Here is a 17,325-nt window from a genome sequence, read left to right as displayed (position 1 = left end):
TTCCTTTCTTCTATGGGCTGTCAGGTCTAAAATATTGCCACTTTGCTCATTCTCCTTCCTCCTGCTTTTCTCTTGCTTCTAGCCTTGCTTCCTGCCTCCCTCTGAAATAGAGGTCATCAGCGTCACACCACTCCTCTTCTTTCTCATGATTTCCAAACCCTCATCTCCCTTCCCTCCTCTTATCTCCGAGGGGAACTGCTGTCCCCACGACTCCTCAAGATTGGCTTCATATACGTGAAGCTGCTTTGCACACATGGTCAGACCCGAGGGTAAGCCTAGGTTCGGGTCCATCATGGAGCTCCACTAGTCTCCTCGGTGCCTGCCTCAAAAGGCTGATGCCTGCTGTTGAACAGGTGTTGAATTATTTAACATGGAAATGATGAAACTAAGAAACCATGTAAATCACAGTTTGGCATCTTTATTCCTTCCCTGGCATTCCTTTTATTAGGAAATACCTATGGTCATATGAGAAATGGGTGTTTCGTAATCTAAAATTATGAATTCTTGCCTTTCCTATCAGTAGTTCATCAGAATGAGCACTGACCTTCAGGTGTGTGTATCTTCTTGCCAATTTATTTAAATTTGACTGATGTGGAAGGTGGAAATTCTAATCATAGTGTCCTGCTATGGGCCCTTTCCTGACCTGTTGACTTCAGAGCATAGTCACCACCAGGCTGTACTCCCCACCCTGTCCACTCCTTCATGGCTGGCCCGGCTACAGCTCCAGCATATTCCTGGATCCAGATTCCTCAGCTGTGAAATGCTGGGTCTTGATGGAAAGATTCTAGTCTCCTTTCTAAGAACCATCTCAGGTTCTAAGTTTTATTCTAAAGTTCTAGGATTCCTTTCAGCTTGGAAATTTTGTGAACTGAGGACATGAAGTGTATGGATTCCACCACTTTTATTGGGTGATTTTAAAGTTTGCAAGCAATTGGGAACCATTTGTATTACTGAGAAATGACTCTGTGCCTTTTCCTCCACTCCTTTGACTGTTTTGGGTCAGCAAAATCAAAATCATATTATTAAAGGGAGAAATGCTGAATTGCAGTTCCTAGGTGTTGAATTTGTGCCTGAGCACACGAAGGTGCACAGAATAAAGAATCATCTCCAGTGATCCACTGGACACACGTCTCCCACGGGCCCCGTTGTCTGTCCCACCTACTCCCCTTTCTCTGAGTGTGATGGCGAGGCAGACCACCACCCTGTGAGCCAGGAAGAAGGCCCCGCTAACATATTTAGATGGTGGGCGTCACTCTGGGTAAAAGGTCACTGGTGTAGCACACCAGTGAGCATTTACACACAGTGCTGCTCCCTTCGGGGCTCTATCCCATAACGCTGGCGCCAGGCCAGGGGCTGCTGTGTGCCAGACTTGTGCTTAAAGTGTACCCCAGTCCAGAATTTTTAAAGTAATTATGATCAGATGGTCCTATTTTCTCACGCTAGTTTCAATTAACGCCCTGGCCCACAGGGAATTAGTAATGTCTCTGGCCTGATTTTCTCAGTAGCTTTCTCATGCAATCATGAGTTTTATTAAGTGCAGTTTACAGGGCAAAAATCAGTTTCCACTCCCCAGCCTGGATGGTGAGCTGCCTCAATGGTAGGGTGCTTTGATTTACTTGTCTTTGTATCTCCGGGGCCTGGGTCAAGCACACAGTAGGTGCTCCATAAATGATTGCTAAACAGAAGTGCATTGGGAGGCTGCTTCCACTCACTCAGTGTCTGCGCCTTGGGAGGGGAGATGAGCAGTGACAAGGCTAGGCTAGGGCAGTGTGAGATGCAGAGTGGGGTGTCAGAAGGTCAGGGTCACCCCTGGCTAGTTCAGCTGCTGCTGCTGGGGGTGGTCCTGGGCAGGGCAGAGTATTGGCCACAGAGGGGTGCAGCCATCAGTCAGAGATCCTAATTTTTGCCTTCAGTGTCTTGGAGTGACATGGAATACATTTGTGGATTGGAATTCCACGAGGCGGCTGGTCTGTGAAGACGAGGTGTGTATACAGCAGGCTCCATCTTCTATGGGGATATCCCTTCCTCCTGGGGCCTCCCATCTTATCCGAGTGCCTCCTTCCAAAGTCGCCTCTCCCATTAGAGTGTAGACTTCCCCAGCCTGCAAGCCCGTTCTTCAACAATGAAAAGGTAGGCAGTGGAATCTTGTTTGCAGAGCTGTGTAACTTCTCCCATTAGAATGTTCTTGGGTCAGAACAAAGGCCTCAGGGGTTCCAGCCCCCACAGAAATGCCTGGAAGGGAATCAGGAGCTGTCGCGGACTGGAGAGACACCCCCACCCCCACCCCCGGCATACAGTGCGTTTCTTCCGCATCGATGAATGTGAGTATGTGCTCACAGACTTTCCCATCAGTGAGTGCCTAGGAAGCTGGCGACCGGGAGTGAGGCCGTTTCCCCAGGTGTGGGGTGGGTGCTCTCTTCAGAGGCTGATGAGGGGCTGCTCCCAGAGGGCAGGGCAGGGCCTGAATGCTGGAGAGATGAACTGTCCCCACACGTGTGGCCTTCATGTCCTGCAGTCGTTAATATACCTAATGCTTCTGATGAGGTCAGCATCTTGGGGGCCAGCTGCCACTGTCTGGTGGCAGACCCCTCACAGGCTTTTCCTGTCATGTCTGAGTGAAAAAGAGGTCAGTTATGTCCCTTGTGAGGTCTCTGAAGGGGGATGTGGTCCTTATATAGAATCCCTGCAAATGCAGGTATTAGGCCTGAAAGACAGCCCTTCTCTTTGAACTTACCAGCCTGTTCATATATCCTAACCCGGTCTTCCATTTGCAAAGGGCACGTTGGGTCACAGTAAAAAGTTGAATTAATCAGCAGCCACTCGACAGAAACAAGGTCTTTCATTTCCAGAAAACAAGTGCATTACTTACGGCCCTGCTGAATGAAAGCAAGGCAGAAGAGCTTTAGACTAAAACAAACAAACTGAACCAAACAAACCTTGGAACAGAGACAGTTTTCCTCAGCATATTTCCCACTCCTTCATCTTGGCTTCCATAGTCTAGGAGGTTGACCCCATGTTACCCTGCAGGGTGAAGAAATGCCAGATGTCTGCATTTCAGCTGTTGAGGAGATCAGGAATGGGCTGCTGCTCCTCTTGCTTTCCGTGGCCCTCATGAGTCCTCAGGAGGAGCTTCTGGAGGCAACATTACCCCCAGAGGCATCCAGAGCAGATGCTTCCTGTGACAGCCCCTGCCCATCTCCAGTGGAGGAGACCTCCACAGCCAAAGAAGCTCCCTGATCCCCTCATGCTGTGTCCATGGGGCTGGGCCAGGGCTGGCTCCCTGCAAGCTCCTGTCACAGATGGCTGAGGACATCTGTGGCTGGTATCGTCCTTCCAGGCTCAGAGATGAGTTGCTGTCCTGAGTGGGAAGCAGACCCTCGCTCTGCCTATACTGGAAGATGGTTGGCTTAGTGTAGGGAGGGATGCCTCTCAAAAGGCTTAAGATCTGTAAGAACTGAGGGATGTGTCCATGGAAGTAGTTGCTGAACCTCTTCATTCTCACGCCCGGGGCAGGACTTCACAGTCAACTTGTGTAGAGCCCCATCTCGGGTGACCTGGCATTTTGCAGCCCTAGTGTTGTGGAGTGACATTGCCAGTATAAAGTCATTTTTACTGATATTCATAGCACTGCTGGGGTCAAAGTCAACCACGGATGGACACTTTGGATGCCAGCCTGAAGCTGCTCATGTACCAGGGGTTCTCACGGCTTCTTAGACTGGACTTCTCAGAACCTGGGAAGACACTGCCCGGCCAGGTGTCCATGAAGGCACAGGAGACACTGGCCATGTCCACAGGAAGTACTTTCTGGATGATCTTTCAAAATGTTACTTTCTACTTTAAAATGAACACCAAGATATTAGAGTAGTCTACAAGACTGAAGTGGGATTTTGAGAAAAAGATTATGAATACGTTGCCTTGCTCCAGGCTTCTGGGATTCCACCATCTTCTTTGCTGTTAAATGAACTTCAGGGAAGAGTTTGAGGAGCTCTGCTAAGGGATAAAGGGATTCCACAATCTTGTGAAACCGACAGCAGACAAGACAACATGACCTCTGTGGAGAGGTTCCAGGAGGGCTTACTGTATTTGCTTTGTTTCTGAGACAGTCCTCTGAATTTTGACGGTCACCCTTTAGGGCACAAGTGCTGGCAGCCTCACACCAGCCTGTGCGGTTGGCCTCTGACTACACTGTTCTTTCTCTACTCCATGCCAAGTAGGATGCTCTGTGGATCCCTCATCCAGTGACAGTCTGGGTGTCCATGCATGATCCCAGAGAGCAGGAGGGAAGAGTCTATGAAGAACTGCACAGGTCCTGGGGCAGGAGGAAGCTTGACCAAAGACACTTAGATTGGCTTGTTTGTTTTAAGAATTAGTGTCTGATGTTTTAGAAAGGCTCTTTGGACTTCCACAATCCATAACATTATTAGTCACTGGCTGTGGTGTGTTCAGGGGAGATCAAGGTTGTTTTTCTTTCTTTTCTCTTCTTCTTCTTCTTTTTTTTTTCTTTCAAGAACTTCTGTCCTCCTTTAAACCCTGGAAAGACAGTGAGGATGTACTGCCTCTAGGTGTGGGCTTAAGGCTGCTGTTTTAGTAGCTCTGAGGGTGGCGAGATGTATATAAGTTGCAAAACTTCTCCCTCATGTCCCAACTGCTTCCCAGGATGAGTCAGGCAGGCAGGCCATCGGTTTGGCTGCCCAGGTGCTGGGCTCTTCATTGCATGGTGTTTCCCAGAGCGCTGAAATGGACAAATGTCGAGAGACTCATGTGATGAGTGGCTCCTGACGGAGCAGATGGACTGACTTCCCTTAAGAGCAGCGAGGTCTTGAGGACAATGTTGGCATTTTCTCTAAGTAGTATACTTGTGGTATGGAAGTCATGGACAGTGATTCCTGGAGCAGCAGACCAGATCCTTCACTCCGCGGTGTCTATGAGGTACTAAGGGGGACTTTCTCCCAGGGCAGGCACCATGCTTATGCCATAGTGTGGCTGCTGGTGACACCAACTCTGTAGCCACTAGGAGTTTCTGAACAAGAGTGAAGTGGAGACAAGGAGGGCTACAGACCCTACAGACCGCAGGTCCAGCCCAGTTTCCTGCCCCTGCTGTCTGGCTTTGAAATTCCCCCTTAAGCATCCTCAGCCTCACTTTATAAACAGGGCATTTTTGGGTGATTGTGAGGACGTTTGTCAAATGCCATCTACCTGGTAGGGATCCAATAATTTATGAAGGTTGGTGACATAGTGACAGTCACTATTCTAAAATAAAGAAATAAGGTACCCTTTCTCCTTTCTCCTTATTGTTAAATAGCTAGGCCTATCCAAATATCACACAAAAACCCAGTAGTCAGATTATTGGGATGTTTTTTGGAAAAGAAAACAATAGCATTCAAAAGACTTCAGTTTAAGTGTTGCATATGTTGGTGTGGAAGGAGAGTTTCGTGGAACATTCAGAAGTGTCTCGAGACGACGAGTCAGAACTCTCTCAGGAAGGAGCCCTTGGCCTACGTCACTCCGTGCCGGGGCTGGGCCTACGTCAGTGGCAGGGAATCCATACTCTGAGTGGGGGCAGCAAAGCCCACATCCTGTCTCTGTTCTGGCTGTCCACAGTCGATCTGCACACCCTCTAATGCATCTTCCCTCCCCTTTTCCTGCCCTCCCTCCTCTTATTTATGCTTCTTTATCAAAAGTACACGTCAGCGGGGGCACCTGGGTGACTCCGTCAGTTCAGCATCTTCCTTTTGCTCAGGTCATGATTCCAGGATCCTGGCGTAGAGTCCCTCCCTGGACTCCCTGCTCGGTGGAGAGCCTGCTTCTCCTTCTCCCTCTGCTGCTCCCCTGCTGTGCGCTCTTGTTCTCTCTGTCAAATAAATAAATTCTTTAAAAAAAAAGTTCTGGAACACTGAAAAGAAATTTAAAAAATAAATAAAATTAAAAAAAAAAAAGTACACAAAAGCTTTGGACTCGCACCTGGCTCTGATAGAGGTGGAGGCTGGGGCGTGTTTTCACAAGCCCTGCAGGTGCGTCTGATGCACTCTGCGGTATAAGGCTCACTGCACTGGCCTCATAGGTTAGACCCCTTCCTGCTGTACAGACTGGTGCCCCTGCTGCCCTCGGGGTCTGATGTTTGGGAATTTGGGGGAAGGTGCTGGGGGCAGAGGACAGGGGGGCGGAGAGCCAGATAACATATAGGCCAGCCCTTTTGGGCCGTGAAGAGGAGGATCGGGACTGTCTATGTCTGTGAAGCTGGGCGGGCAGTGAAGCAGGGTGCCAGGCTGCTCAGTGGAGCTGTGTGCTGAGTGATGGTGGATGTTCTGTAGGAAAATGAGAATGTCCTGTTACCTGAGACCGGGCTGAGGAAAGCGGTCACTGGACAGCAGTGGTCATGGACTCTTTTATGCCACCAAAGAGCAGGGACTTGCTCAGAGTAACTGACAATTGTTAGATGTTGATGAAGAATAGCGCTGCCAGTTTATGGTGCAGAAAAAGGGGGCTGGATTGGACCACCTCATAGCTGAGAAGGTTTTCAGTGTGAAGAGTCTTTGGCAATAGCGCCTTCTTCTGCTTATGTCTGGTTCTTTGAGACACATTTTTTTGTGCCCCCTGTGTGCAAAGCATCACCGTAAGCTCTGTGGTCCAGCCATGGCTCACGTTCTGGAGGGGGTGGTACACCCATCCAGGGAAGCTGATAAATGGGGGGTTTCATCTTTATCACAGTCTCAAACACATTTAATTAAACAACTAATGTGTGCTTAATGGAAGCCAAGTACAGCTTTAAATGCCTTATGTGGATTATTTTATAAAACTCCGTATGCTGTCTATACTTTACAGAAGAGGAAACTGAGCTTCAGTGAAGGTTCTCAAAGTCACCCAGCCTGGGAGTACTAGACTCAGATTCAGACCCTGACTTCGGTGCCTGTGGAAGCTGAGTGCAGAAATAACCATGTTCAGTCAGTGCTGGAGTGTAGATGGGCACAGCACCTTGTTGATCCTTTGATTTTTTAATTTTTTTCTTTGTGAAAAGAACTGATTTTGATTCTGTATAACTTCAGAATGTTTGCAAATTTTCATAGCTGGCAGGAGAGATCTGCAGAGATGTTCTAGTCCTGTCTGGCTTTCTGGAGTCTGCTATAATCCAGGTGGTAATCATCACACCCAGCGGCCCTGCCAAGGAGACAGTGTGTAATCAAGTGCTGTGAGTCTTCTGCAATGGACCCATTCTGAGTAATCTACCTGATTCTGTTGTTCCAAGATCAGTGGAGGTGGGACTGTATCCTGCCAAGTTTAAAAGGTCCTCTGTGCTGGTCAGTGTGAATGTGGTCACTCGTAGTAATTGTGACTTCCTGTTTTCATGATAGAAGACTTAAGGGAGATTTATCAGAAAAACTTCATGGGGCTTAGAGAAAATACTAAAATAATTTCATGGCAAGTGAATTTGAACCATATGGGTAGTTTTTTTTTTTTTTTTTTTTAATGTGTGCATCAGCTTAAAAGAAGATTACCAGATGACCTATAAAAGGTCTTAAGAAAATGGTTGATGGTATGTATCCCAGAATATTAAAGAAAGGAAAATTTCAAAATATTTGAAAAAAATTACAGTTGGCTTTCCTAAAACCAAGGTTTGGAAGATGGGGACTGTGTTGAGGGGGCCATTTTCACCATACTCGGTGGTTTGCAGAGTCAGTGACCTCTGTGTCTGGTGGGAGGAGGTCGCAGGACGGTCTTTGATGAGAGGCCTTCTCCTATTCATTTGCTACCTGCTGTGTGTACTGTCTGGTCTATTTAAGTGTGCGTGCACACACACACACACACTTAATGCCTACTGTGCCAAGCATTATACTCATGCCCTGAGGAGGGTCTGTCTAGCTCAGAACCTTGCTTCACATTTCTTGGTAGAAGAGGTTAGGTGGTTGGCGGGATGGCACATGGGGTGACGGGAGAGTGGAAGTGGAAGGCATCTAGGGAGATGAGAATGGAACCCAGCCCGCAGTGCTTGAGTTCATGTCCTCACTTGACACTTAGTAGCTGTGTGGCCTTGGGTCAGCGACTTCACCTTTTTAAACCTCAGTTTTCTCTTGGGGATTATGACATGTATCCTACTTAACCTGGAAGCTCTTGTAAGGACAATTAAAATAAACCATGTGAGGGCTTACGGTAAACTGTGAATACTATGTAAAGCAGGCAGTGTGCTTGGTGGCTGGGGCTAGCCTCAGCCCTGTTCCCCATTCCCCCTTGCTCCGGAGGCCGGCCTCATTCTCCAGCCCTGGTGTGGGGTGGCTACATAGCAGGTTCGAGACTGTGGTGAAAGCCCGTACAGTTTGAGGGCAGCAGTGTGGCTGATGCCTACTGGGCCTGGCAGGAATCAAGACAGAGTCACAAGCTGGGCACCTGAGGCAATAAACTTGTGCCATCTGAGACCAAGGTCCTTGTCCTTGGAACCTTACTGTTTCCTGTTTCTCAGGGACCCTGTCATGGTTCCCATGGTCTTTTTCCTTTTTAGAGTTTTGTCAGTGCTTTACTGTTGAGTGTCAGGGGTTATCTGTTCGGAGTAGAGACCTGCTGTGTTCCCAAGGCTCAGCAGTGAGAGTGCATCCTCCCGAAACACTTTGCCCTGTGGTGTGCATGGCTGGAAGTGTCCCAGGACTGGAGGGGAGCCCCATGGCAGAGAATACCATCTCCGTTCAATAACTGATTTTTTTTTCCGACTCGTATAAGACCCACATGTGTGTTCTCAATACATTCGCCCATTTTGCTGGTGATCACCCAGAACTCCCAAGCTGATGTGTTGCTTTCTGGAATGATGGGAGCATTGCCATAGGCCACAGAGGGATTTAGAAGGAGCCGGGATGGGGGTGCACCGAGGACAGTCCAGCTGATAACAGCACCATGAATATCTGTCCCATTTACTGCTGTCTCAGGAAATAGACCGCGGCAGCCATGGTTGGGTGATAACCCTGTCATTTCTGCCCAAAATACTGGCAGTGCAAATGGCCGGTGGCAGCTTGAGCAAGCATCATTTTCAGCCCCACATCAGTGAGAGGTTGCCTTGAGGAGGTATGAACTTTTTACAGAAGTAAAATAAATATCCTATGTTGTTGACAGGGATAATTTTCACCTTATAAGCTTTTAAAAAACATAGTACCGACCCTTGTCCAAAGCTGGGAACCCCATGAAATCAAACCCCAACCTCAGGTGGCTCACCCTCGGGGAATCTACATCATCACTCACAGGAGGGTCTTCTGTTGAAACTGAATTTTGTGTATGTGGTGCCAGTTTGTACTGGAGGCACATAAAGGGGAACATGACTTAGAAGCTGTAAAGACAGAACGAAGCAAAGGTTTTTGCTTCCTGTGAAATTTTCTCTTGACTTCTATGCCCCTGCTCATGGCTCATGTCAAGTCTATTTTGTGCCTTTGCACAAAGCTGAAAAAGGCACAAACACTATCACTGAGAAAGTCAACTTGGTTATGTGTTTTGTTCTAATGAAAGTCCTCTGCCAATCTGCTAACTTTAAAAACAAACCAAAACATTGTTGTTGATAAATGAGACTAAACATACTGCTCGTTATCCAGATTTTGCTTCTCATATGTGGTTTTTATGAGACATTTCCCTCAGTATTTAAAAACATTCCCCTCAGGCCCCACACAAGGTCTATTCATCAGTGACCAAGGCTGACAAAGGGCATTCCTGTTCACCTCTGTGACACAGTCACCTGTGGACAACTCAAACACTTAATAAGTTTTAGTAGCCTGGACCTTTCTAGGAACATGGGCACCACATTATTAAGGCTATGAATGAGAGATCCCCATTGGGAATGCATATAAACTACCAGGTCATAGGATTAATGTAGGAACTCATACAGTTACTCCGTGCTGTGCCATTAATGAGTTGGCTTATCAGTATCGAACAGTTTGGCAAATTATTTTCTTTTGAACTATATAAATGAGTGCAGTTATCATTTCCGTAATTACTTGATGGTCCTTAACTTTTATAGAGGCTAGTCCTTGAAATTGAGAGCTTACCTCCAACTTGGAACAAAACTGAAATCAGTTTAGTAGAACCCTACGGAAAGTGGTTACACTCATGACCCCAGGCTGTAAGGGCAAGTTCTATGTAGTTAGTCCTTTGGCTGCATTTTTGGGTCAAAATAAAAAAATCTTAATAATGACCATTTTGCATATAGAGAAAAGTATTTACTGAACCATAACCTGGTATTCTTGTAGACGCCTTTAGGAATGGGGGTGCCCAATAATTGAGTAGGTAATCTCCAGCTCATGTACTAAAGGATATTCCTTTTGATTAGAGTCAAGACATGGGCACTGTGTGTCTGACTTTTCAGAATAACCATCTCCAATGGCTATTGATTTATTGCATTCTTGAAGTTGACACTAACTTGAGACATTAGATTTTATTTTTATATCTTTGCTTAGCTGGGAATTTTCTAGTCTAAAAAGTTAGTTGAGAATTGACTAATAATGAGGCCAATGTAGATGGTTGAAGAATAATGCCTGGGAAGTACCTGGCTTCTGTAGGTAGAGAGATGCTCATTAGCCAAACTGTATCCCTGATGTAGGGCCAGAGTGCGGCTAATGTCCCAAACCGGCAGTGTGGTCGTCACACCCTCCTCGCCCCCGCCTTGTTGCCAAACTTATCAGCTCTTAATTGATGTAAAAGCAAGACTTTGAACACTAAGTATTGGTCCACAGAAGGCATTGCTTTGAAAAAGTTAACAATCAGGGTGTCTCTTGAGATTGCTCATTTAGCAAGAGGATTTCTAGACATCGATTTCACAAGGAAAGAACAGAGACTGGGGATTGCTGCTCTGTCTGTCTGGAGGGGCAAGACAGCCGTGTCAGAGAAACCAAGGTAAAATACAAAAACCAGTTAGCATTTCACTCTTAGGGATTTCCTGTAAAAACAAGGAAAGCCTGTCTTTTCAACCTTAGAGTGGAAAGTGCTTAGGAAAGGACTGTTAGAAATAATGCACAAGTGTGTTTGCTCTATTTTTACACTGACCTTTGGCTCTCACTAGAGAATATACAGTTTTGGCCTTAAGAAGGCAAAATAGACAAGAAGGAACGTTGTAAAACATCCAAAATTTCTGGCTGGCAGCCTCAAAATGACTTCTTGAGACCTCTCTGTCTGAAGCGCGGGGAGGAACGGGTGCATCGAGTGTTGATGCCCTGGAGGGAAAAGTGTTCCTACTAGCCTTGGTTTACCAAAAATGGATGTTTTGAGCCCAGCTGCTAATTGTTGCTGCTCCGTCTTTAGACAGACTTTACAGACTCAGCGGTTCACTCTTAGGGGTATACTGTGTAATAATTTCTGTGTCATGTCCTCTTTAAGAAAAGGAAGTGCCAAACAAGCCCTTGCGTGTCCGCGTCCGATCCTCAGACGACCGGCTCTCCGTTGCGTGGAAGGCACCGCGCCTGTCGGGAGCCAAGAGTCCACGCAGATCACGGGGTTTTCTTCTGGGCTACGGAGAAAGTGGCCGGAAGATGAATTATGTCCCACTGACGAGAGATGAGCGGACGCACGAAATTAAAAAACTGGGTGAGTTCAACGTTATATGGTATCCGATGTGTTGGTGACCTTTGCCGTCACGTCAATGTTTAGAAGCTCGTTCATAAGCGAAGATTGTATTTGAGACGCAGTGCTGTTCCTTTTCCAGGTATGAGGATGATTAACTGTGCTCTTTGCTCTGTCCGTCCTCCGTGTCTTCCTCCTTTCAACCTGCAGTTAGTGGCAGGACGAGCCCCCCCACGTGCGCCTCAGCTGCTGCCTCATCTCAGCACCAGTTCCTTGAGCCGGGCCATTACCCTGGACGTGGGAGGGAAGCTGATGCTCTTCGCATCTTGTCTCTGCTTTCACCATTTTGTTCTTTCAAGCTTTGTCTTAGCTCCCAGGACACTGGACCTTGGGTCCTTTCAAGATGAAATGTGGCCGCTGATAGAGTTGCACACCGGGCCCGCCTTCTTCCTTTGCAGACCCTTGTTGTGTGAAGGAAGCTTTGGCCCTGGGATGCAGATGGGAACGTCTGCTGGAATGGGGAGAGATGGTTCCAGCTTGGGTCGAGGCCTGACCTTGGATGCTCTCACTCACTGACAGGTCTGGACAGTGGCGGAGGCCGCAGTCCGAGCAAGGCGACGCTGCAAACTCCTGCTGTTCCCCCCTTTGCTCACACCCCCTGGCTGACCGGAGGAGTTTGGCGGGAGGTGCCGGGGAAGCGTGGGTTGCCCCTTTGTGTGTTCTCCTCCCACAGGGAAGCCAGACTGGAGAGAGCACATGATCTACTCAGTTCCTCTGGGCACAGGTCACGTAGGGCCTAGGGTTGGCAGGAGAGCCAGGCGGTTCTGCCGCTCATACTAGAAAGCATGCTTGCCCCATGATCTCCAACATAGCCAGTGCCAGCAGCAAATACGTTGGCCCCACTGCTTATTCTCAGTCTCTTCCAAATTGGATCAGTGCTTGGATGAGGAAGGGGGGTTCTTTATTGGACCCTCCCAGAAGACTCCAGTAGGACCTGGTGATCTCTTCACTTGGTGATGCCAGCCGGGCCGGGCCTCTATCGGTGAGATGGGCTAGGGGTGGGAAGGAGAGCCGGCTCCGGGCAGAGGAGCCCAGAAGGGCACAGAGCGGAAGGTCTGTGCTATGAACAGAGTCACTGGTGAGAGGGCAGTGGTGTCTGTGTTGCCTCCTTAAGTCTTTGTCAGACTTATGGACAGGCAAGTGGCGGGAAATGAGACAGGCGAGACAAAGTAGAGAAATGGAAGCCAGAGTGAGGGTTCTAGGTTTGCAGCAGTGATGACCAGTAGTTTGGAGCTCAGGAAACAGCCTGGTGAGACAGGTGATGGTGGGACCAGGGCTGCCTGTGGGAAGAAGGTCTGCTGGCCCCAGGTGCTCCGGGGACACAATCCCCTCTGCTCAAGGCATGACCACAGATTCTGGAATTTGGACAAGAAGCTCCGAGTTCCTCAGGACTCCCAAGGCCAACCCCGTGGGCCACATGGCAGGCGTGTTGGGGGCTGGTTTGAGCTGGTTGGAGACACTAGTGGAAGCCACGCTACATTCCCTTCTGGTATAACCAAGAAGTCACTGTCCTATTCAAGCTGTCTGTTCAGCCACCTGCTGAAGACCCTTAAACAATTCTGGTGGGTGTTCTCCTGGGCATACTATACACACCTTCTCAATACTCAGACTCCACAGTCCCCCAACAAAAAGACCAGCTACCTCTCTTCTCCAGTGCCACCGGAAACCACGTGGGATCGTAGAAGGCGCTGGAGACATCTGAGCTGAGCGTGTTTTTTGAGACTTCAGTATTAGCAGCGAGACCTAGAGCCAGAGGCCCCGTCATCTGGAGACGCATCGGTCATTCATTCCCAAACCTACCCCTTGCCCTGAATAAGTGTACTCCTCAGGGGAAATGGGCCAGATTCTACCCAGAGTATCAGCAGCAGGGGAGTCACTCCTTCTGCATTCCCGAGGCTGCAGGGCAGCGTGTTTCCAGTGGGAAGTTTTCATTGTTCTGAGTCCTTCATAGATACCATGCAGTAAAACCTGGTTTAGTGCGAACAAGTTTCTCACCTGACTGGTGCTGCTGTCTCTTCATTTGCTTGGTAGTGACCCCTGGCTCATCCAAGGGCAACAGACAGATTTTTCTGCTTTTTGAACTTGAACCAATGTGGAAACTGAGGTCAGGGCTGGGCTCCGGTCCCAGCCTGATAGACAGTGCCTCCTACGCCTCCACGACGTTTTGGCTTTTGAATTTTCACCAAAAAAAAAAAAAAAAGAAAAAGTGTTGGACTTGCCATCACTAATGTTCTATGAGGCTGCCAAGAAGAAGAAGAGGTCTCCCTGGACACTTGCTCTATCATAATGGGGAGGATGCTGTGAGTTCCAGGAGGGGGTGTTGCAGTTGGACCTGCTGTGTCATGGGAGGCCAGTGTCCTCATTTTCTCCTACGTAGGATTTTACTTATGTTTATGACCGAGATGCCATTGAGAGCGTGGTGCCCACAGAGAATGGTCAAGGAAACCTGGAGAGAGGTGGGGTCCTGTCAGCAAAAGTCCCACCCGCCCACTCGTTCACAAAGAACATGTGACTAGACGTTTTCCGTGTCAGGCCTCTTGGGGTACCGGGGCCCCAGCAGTCCCTCACAGAGACAGATCCCAGACAGAGTGTCGTGAAAGCAGAAACCGTAGAGTAGGCATGGGGGGCCTGAAATGGTGTGGTGGGCACCGCGGGCCAAGCCCATCCAGGGGAGCATGGACAGCAATGGAAGACAGAGGCCAAAGGACACAGCAAGTGCCCGGACTCACGTGGGAGCGGGACAGTACTAAAGGAGTAGTGCATGAGTGTGGGGCCTTCAGGAAGTTATGACAGACAGTCCCAAGTTCAGAGCCGATACACTGGCTCTGACAAGGGGCTGTGGTGGCTGGGGCGTCAGAGGGCACTGGGCTGATGATGCTGGGGTCATTTTGGAAATTTTATCTCCAGAGTACCAATAATCAGGGGCGCAGAACGGAGTGCGTTATTGTACCAGTGAGTCTTCGTTATTTCTGTGAAAAAGAGATTGTTGCTCCATAACCAGCACTTGGCTCTGGGGCCTCCTCCCTCACCTGCTGTAGTAAATCCTGGTGTCACACTGGCCCTAACACCTCGTCCATGACTGTGGTTGGGTCATCTCATCCCCCTGCCCCTGGTTTCTCATCTGCAAAGAGGAGACTGTGAGAATAGCTTCTTCATGGGGCTTTTGTTGGGACTAAATGAGGGGCAGACGTGACACACTCAGTCAGCCCAGTCGAGACCAGAACCAGACATGTGGACTCTTCTGGTTTATTCTACTTCATGGTAATCTCAGGCCAGGCTTAGTGTAGAGAGCTAGCAAGTCAAGAATCTGGGTATTAACAACAATCTAGGAACTTTAAGAAATACATCACAAATAAGTAAAAACATCAGTTGCGGGAAATTATTCATTTCTTGGGGGCTCTTGATAAATGATGGCACACTGCTTTTTAAGTTTCTTTTTATGTGTTCCTGGGTTGTGAGGTTAGATGGCAGAGTTTTTCTTTGTTGACCTTTGGCTGCTTCCTTTGTCAGTAGCACCAAGAAATTAACCATCCTATGGGACTTCTCTTTTTGGAAGCTTAGTTTGATGCTCTATGAATCCCAGTGTTACAAGCTTGATTTTTCTCTTTTATGAAACATATATTTCAAAATCCGGTGGTAGCATGTCAGAACCTTAGCCTAAATAATAGTTTACTCATCAAGCATGAGTTTCATTTGCCTTATGTGTGTGTATGTATGTGTGTGTGGAGAGAGAGAGAGAGAGAGAGATAGGCGGTTCAAAGTTTGTCAAATAATATCCCCTTCCCATGAAATGTGACTGGCTATTGCAGTTTATAAGTTGCTCTGTGTGAGGTTTTTGAATGTTGATCTCCTTTTATGTTTAACTGACATGCTGTTTGCAAAAACAAAGGGTTAATTTTCCCGTTACTGTGAGAGTTTGCAATGCCTGAAGTTCCCGAGTGTTACAGAGTCCCCGAGTGTTACAGAGTCCCCGAGTGTTACAGAGTTCCCGAGTGTTACAGAGTCCCCAGTGTTACAGGTTCTCACTAGCATCTCTGTCATCTCTGCAAGTTTTGCTTAGGTATTACCTGACGGTGCAATTGCCTGATGGTGTATTACCCGATGCTGTATTACCTGATGGTGTATGACTAGGACTCTATCATACTAGGGAGCCTGGGTGGCTCAGCCCATTAAGCATCTCACTCTTGATTTGGGCTCAGGTCATGATCTCAGGGTGGTGAGATGAAGCCCCATGCCGGGCTTCACACTGAGCATGGAGCCTGCTTAAGATTCTCTCTCTCTCTCCCTCTCTGTCTGCGTCCTGCCCTCTCCGTGTTCATTCTATCTCAAAAAAATTAAAAAAAAAAAGAAATATATCATATTGCTTCATTTTTATTCTTTTTTTTTTTTTTTTTTTTTTTTTTTTAATTTTTTTTTTAATTTATTTTTTATTTTCAGCATAACAGTATTCATTATTTTTCACCCCACCCAGTGCTCCATGCAATTCGTGCCCTTTATAATACCCACCACCTAGTACCCCAAACTCCCACCCCCCACCCCTTCAAAATCCTCAGATTGTTTTTCAGAGTCCATAGTCTCTCATGGTTCACCTCCCCTTCCAATTTCCCCCAACTCCCTTCTCCTCTCTAACTCCCCATGTCCTCCATGCTATTTGTTATGCTCCACAAATAAGTGAAACCATATGATAATTGACTCTCTCTGCTTGACTTATTTCACTCAGCATAATAATCTCTTCCAGTCCCGTCCATGCTGCTACAAAAGTTGGGTATGTGTCCTTTCTTTTTTTTTTTTTTTTTTTTTTTTTTTTGATAAACATATATTTTTATCCCCAGGGGTACAGGTCTGTGAATCACCAGGTTTACACACTTCACAGCACTCACCAAAGCACATACCCTCCCCAATGTCCATAATCCCACCCCCTTCTCCCAAACCCCCTCCCCCCAGCAACCCTCAGTTTGTTTTGTGAGATTAAGAGTCACTTATGGTTTGTCTCCCTCCCAATCCCATCTTGTTTCATTTATTCTTCTCCTACCCACTTAAGCCTCCATGTTGCATCACCACTTCCTCATATCAGGGAGATCATATGATAGTTGTCTTTCTCTGCTTGACTTATTTCGCTAAGCATGATACGCTCTAGTTCCATCCATGTTGTCGCAAATGGCAAGATTTCATTTCTTTTGATGGCTGCATAGTATTCCATTGTGTATATATACCACATCTTCTTGATCCATTCATCTGTGGATGGACATCTAGGTTCTTTCCATAGTTTGGCTATTGTGGACATTGCTGCTATAAACATTCGGGTGCATGTGCCCCTTTGGATCACTACATTTGTATCATTTTTATTCTTAAACTAATTAAGACCATTACTGGAAACTCAGTCAATAGAGCTGGGAGTTAGGCATTAGAAACTCCGGATTAAGAGAAGATTCCGAGTCCTTCTTAGGGGCATGACTGTGGGCAAATCGATTTTCTCATAGCTTTATGTCCTTACTTATAAAGTAGAAGGCCAAATTGGAATTTAATCAAGGTTTCATCTGGATCCCAGATTTTATGATTTCATGGTACTCAAGAGTTACAAGTTTTATTTCATCATTGTAATTTTTTTCCTAATAGTTTTCAAGTTTAGATTCGGTTAGGTACTACTGGAGTGTGGCGTAGAAGGAACTAACTGAAAGAACAATCTAGAAATAAAGGATGTGTTTGAACTCCGACATTTGCTCTTAGCAAATCTTTGGAGGCTCA

The 17,325-nt window shown here is 47.3% G+C and overlaps 1 protein-coding gene across 6 annotated transcripts in view; it reads left to right on the top strand.

Moving 5' to 3' along the window:
* FNDC1 (fibronectin type III domain containing 1) overlaps positions 1-17,325 on the top strand; it is a 112,064-nt gene that overhangs the window by 34,610 nt on the left and 60,129 nt on the right. For all 6 annotated transcript variants that reach the window (XM_082730016.1, XM_082730021.1, XM_082730019.1 and 3 more), the window contains one exon: positions 11,338-11,544. In XM_082730016.1, the coding sequence (XP_082586142.1) occupies positions 11,338-11,544 (207 nt within the window). The remainder of the gene's footprint in view (positions 1-11,337; positions 11,545-17,325) is intronic.

This window comes from Mustela nivalis, assembly GCF_964662115.1.
Source record: "Mustela nivalis genome assembly, chromosome: 5".
NCBI classification, from domain to species: domain Eukaryota; kingdom Metazoa; phylum Chordata; class Mammalia; order Carnivora; family Mustelidae; genus Mustela; species Mustela nivalis.
Note: the sequence above shows the minus strand (reverse complement) of the source record. Positions and strands in the feature narration are given on the sequence as shown.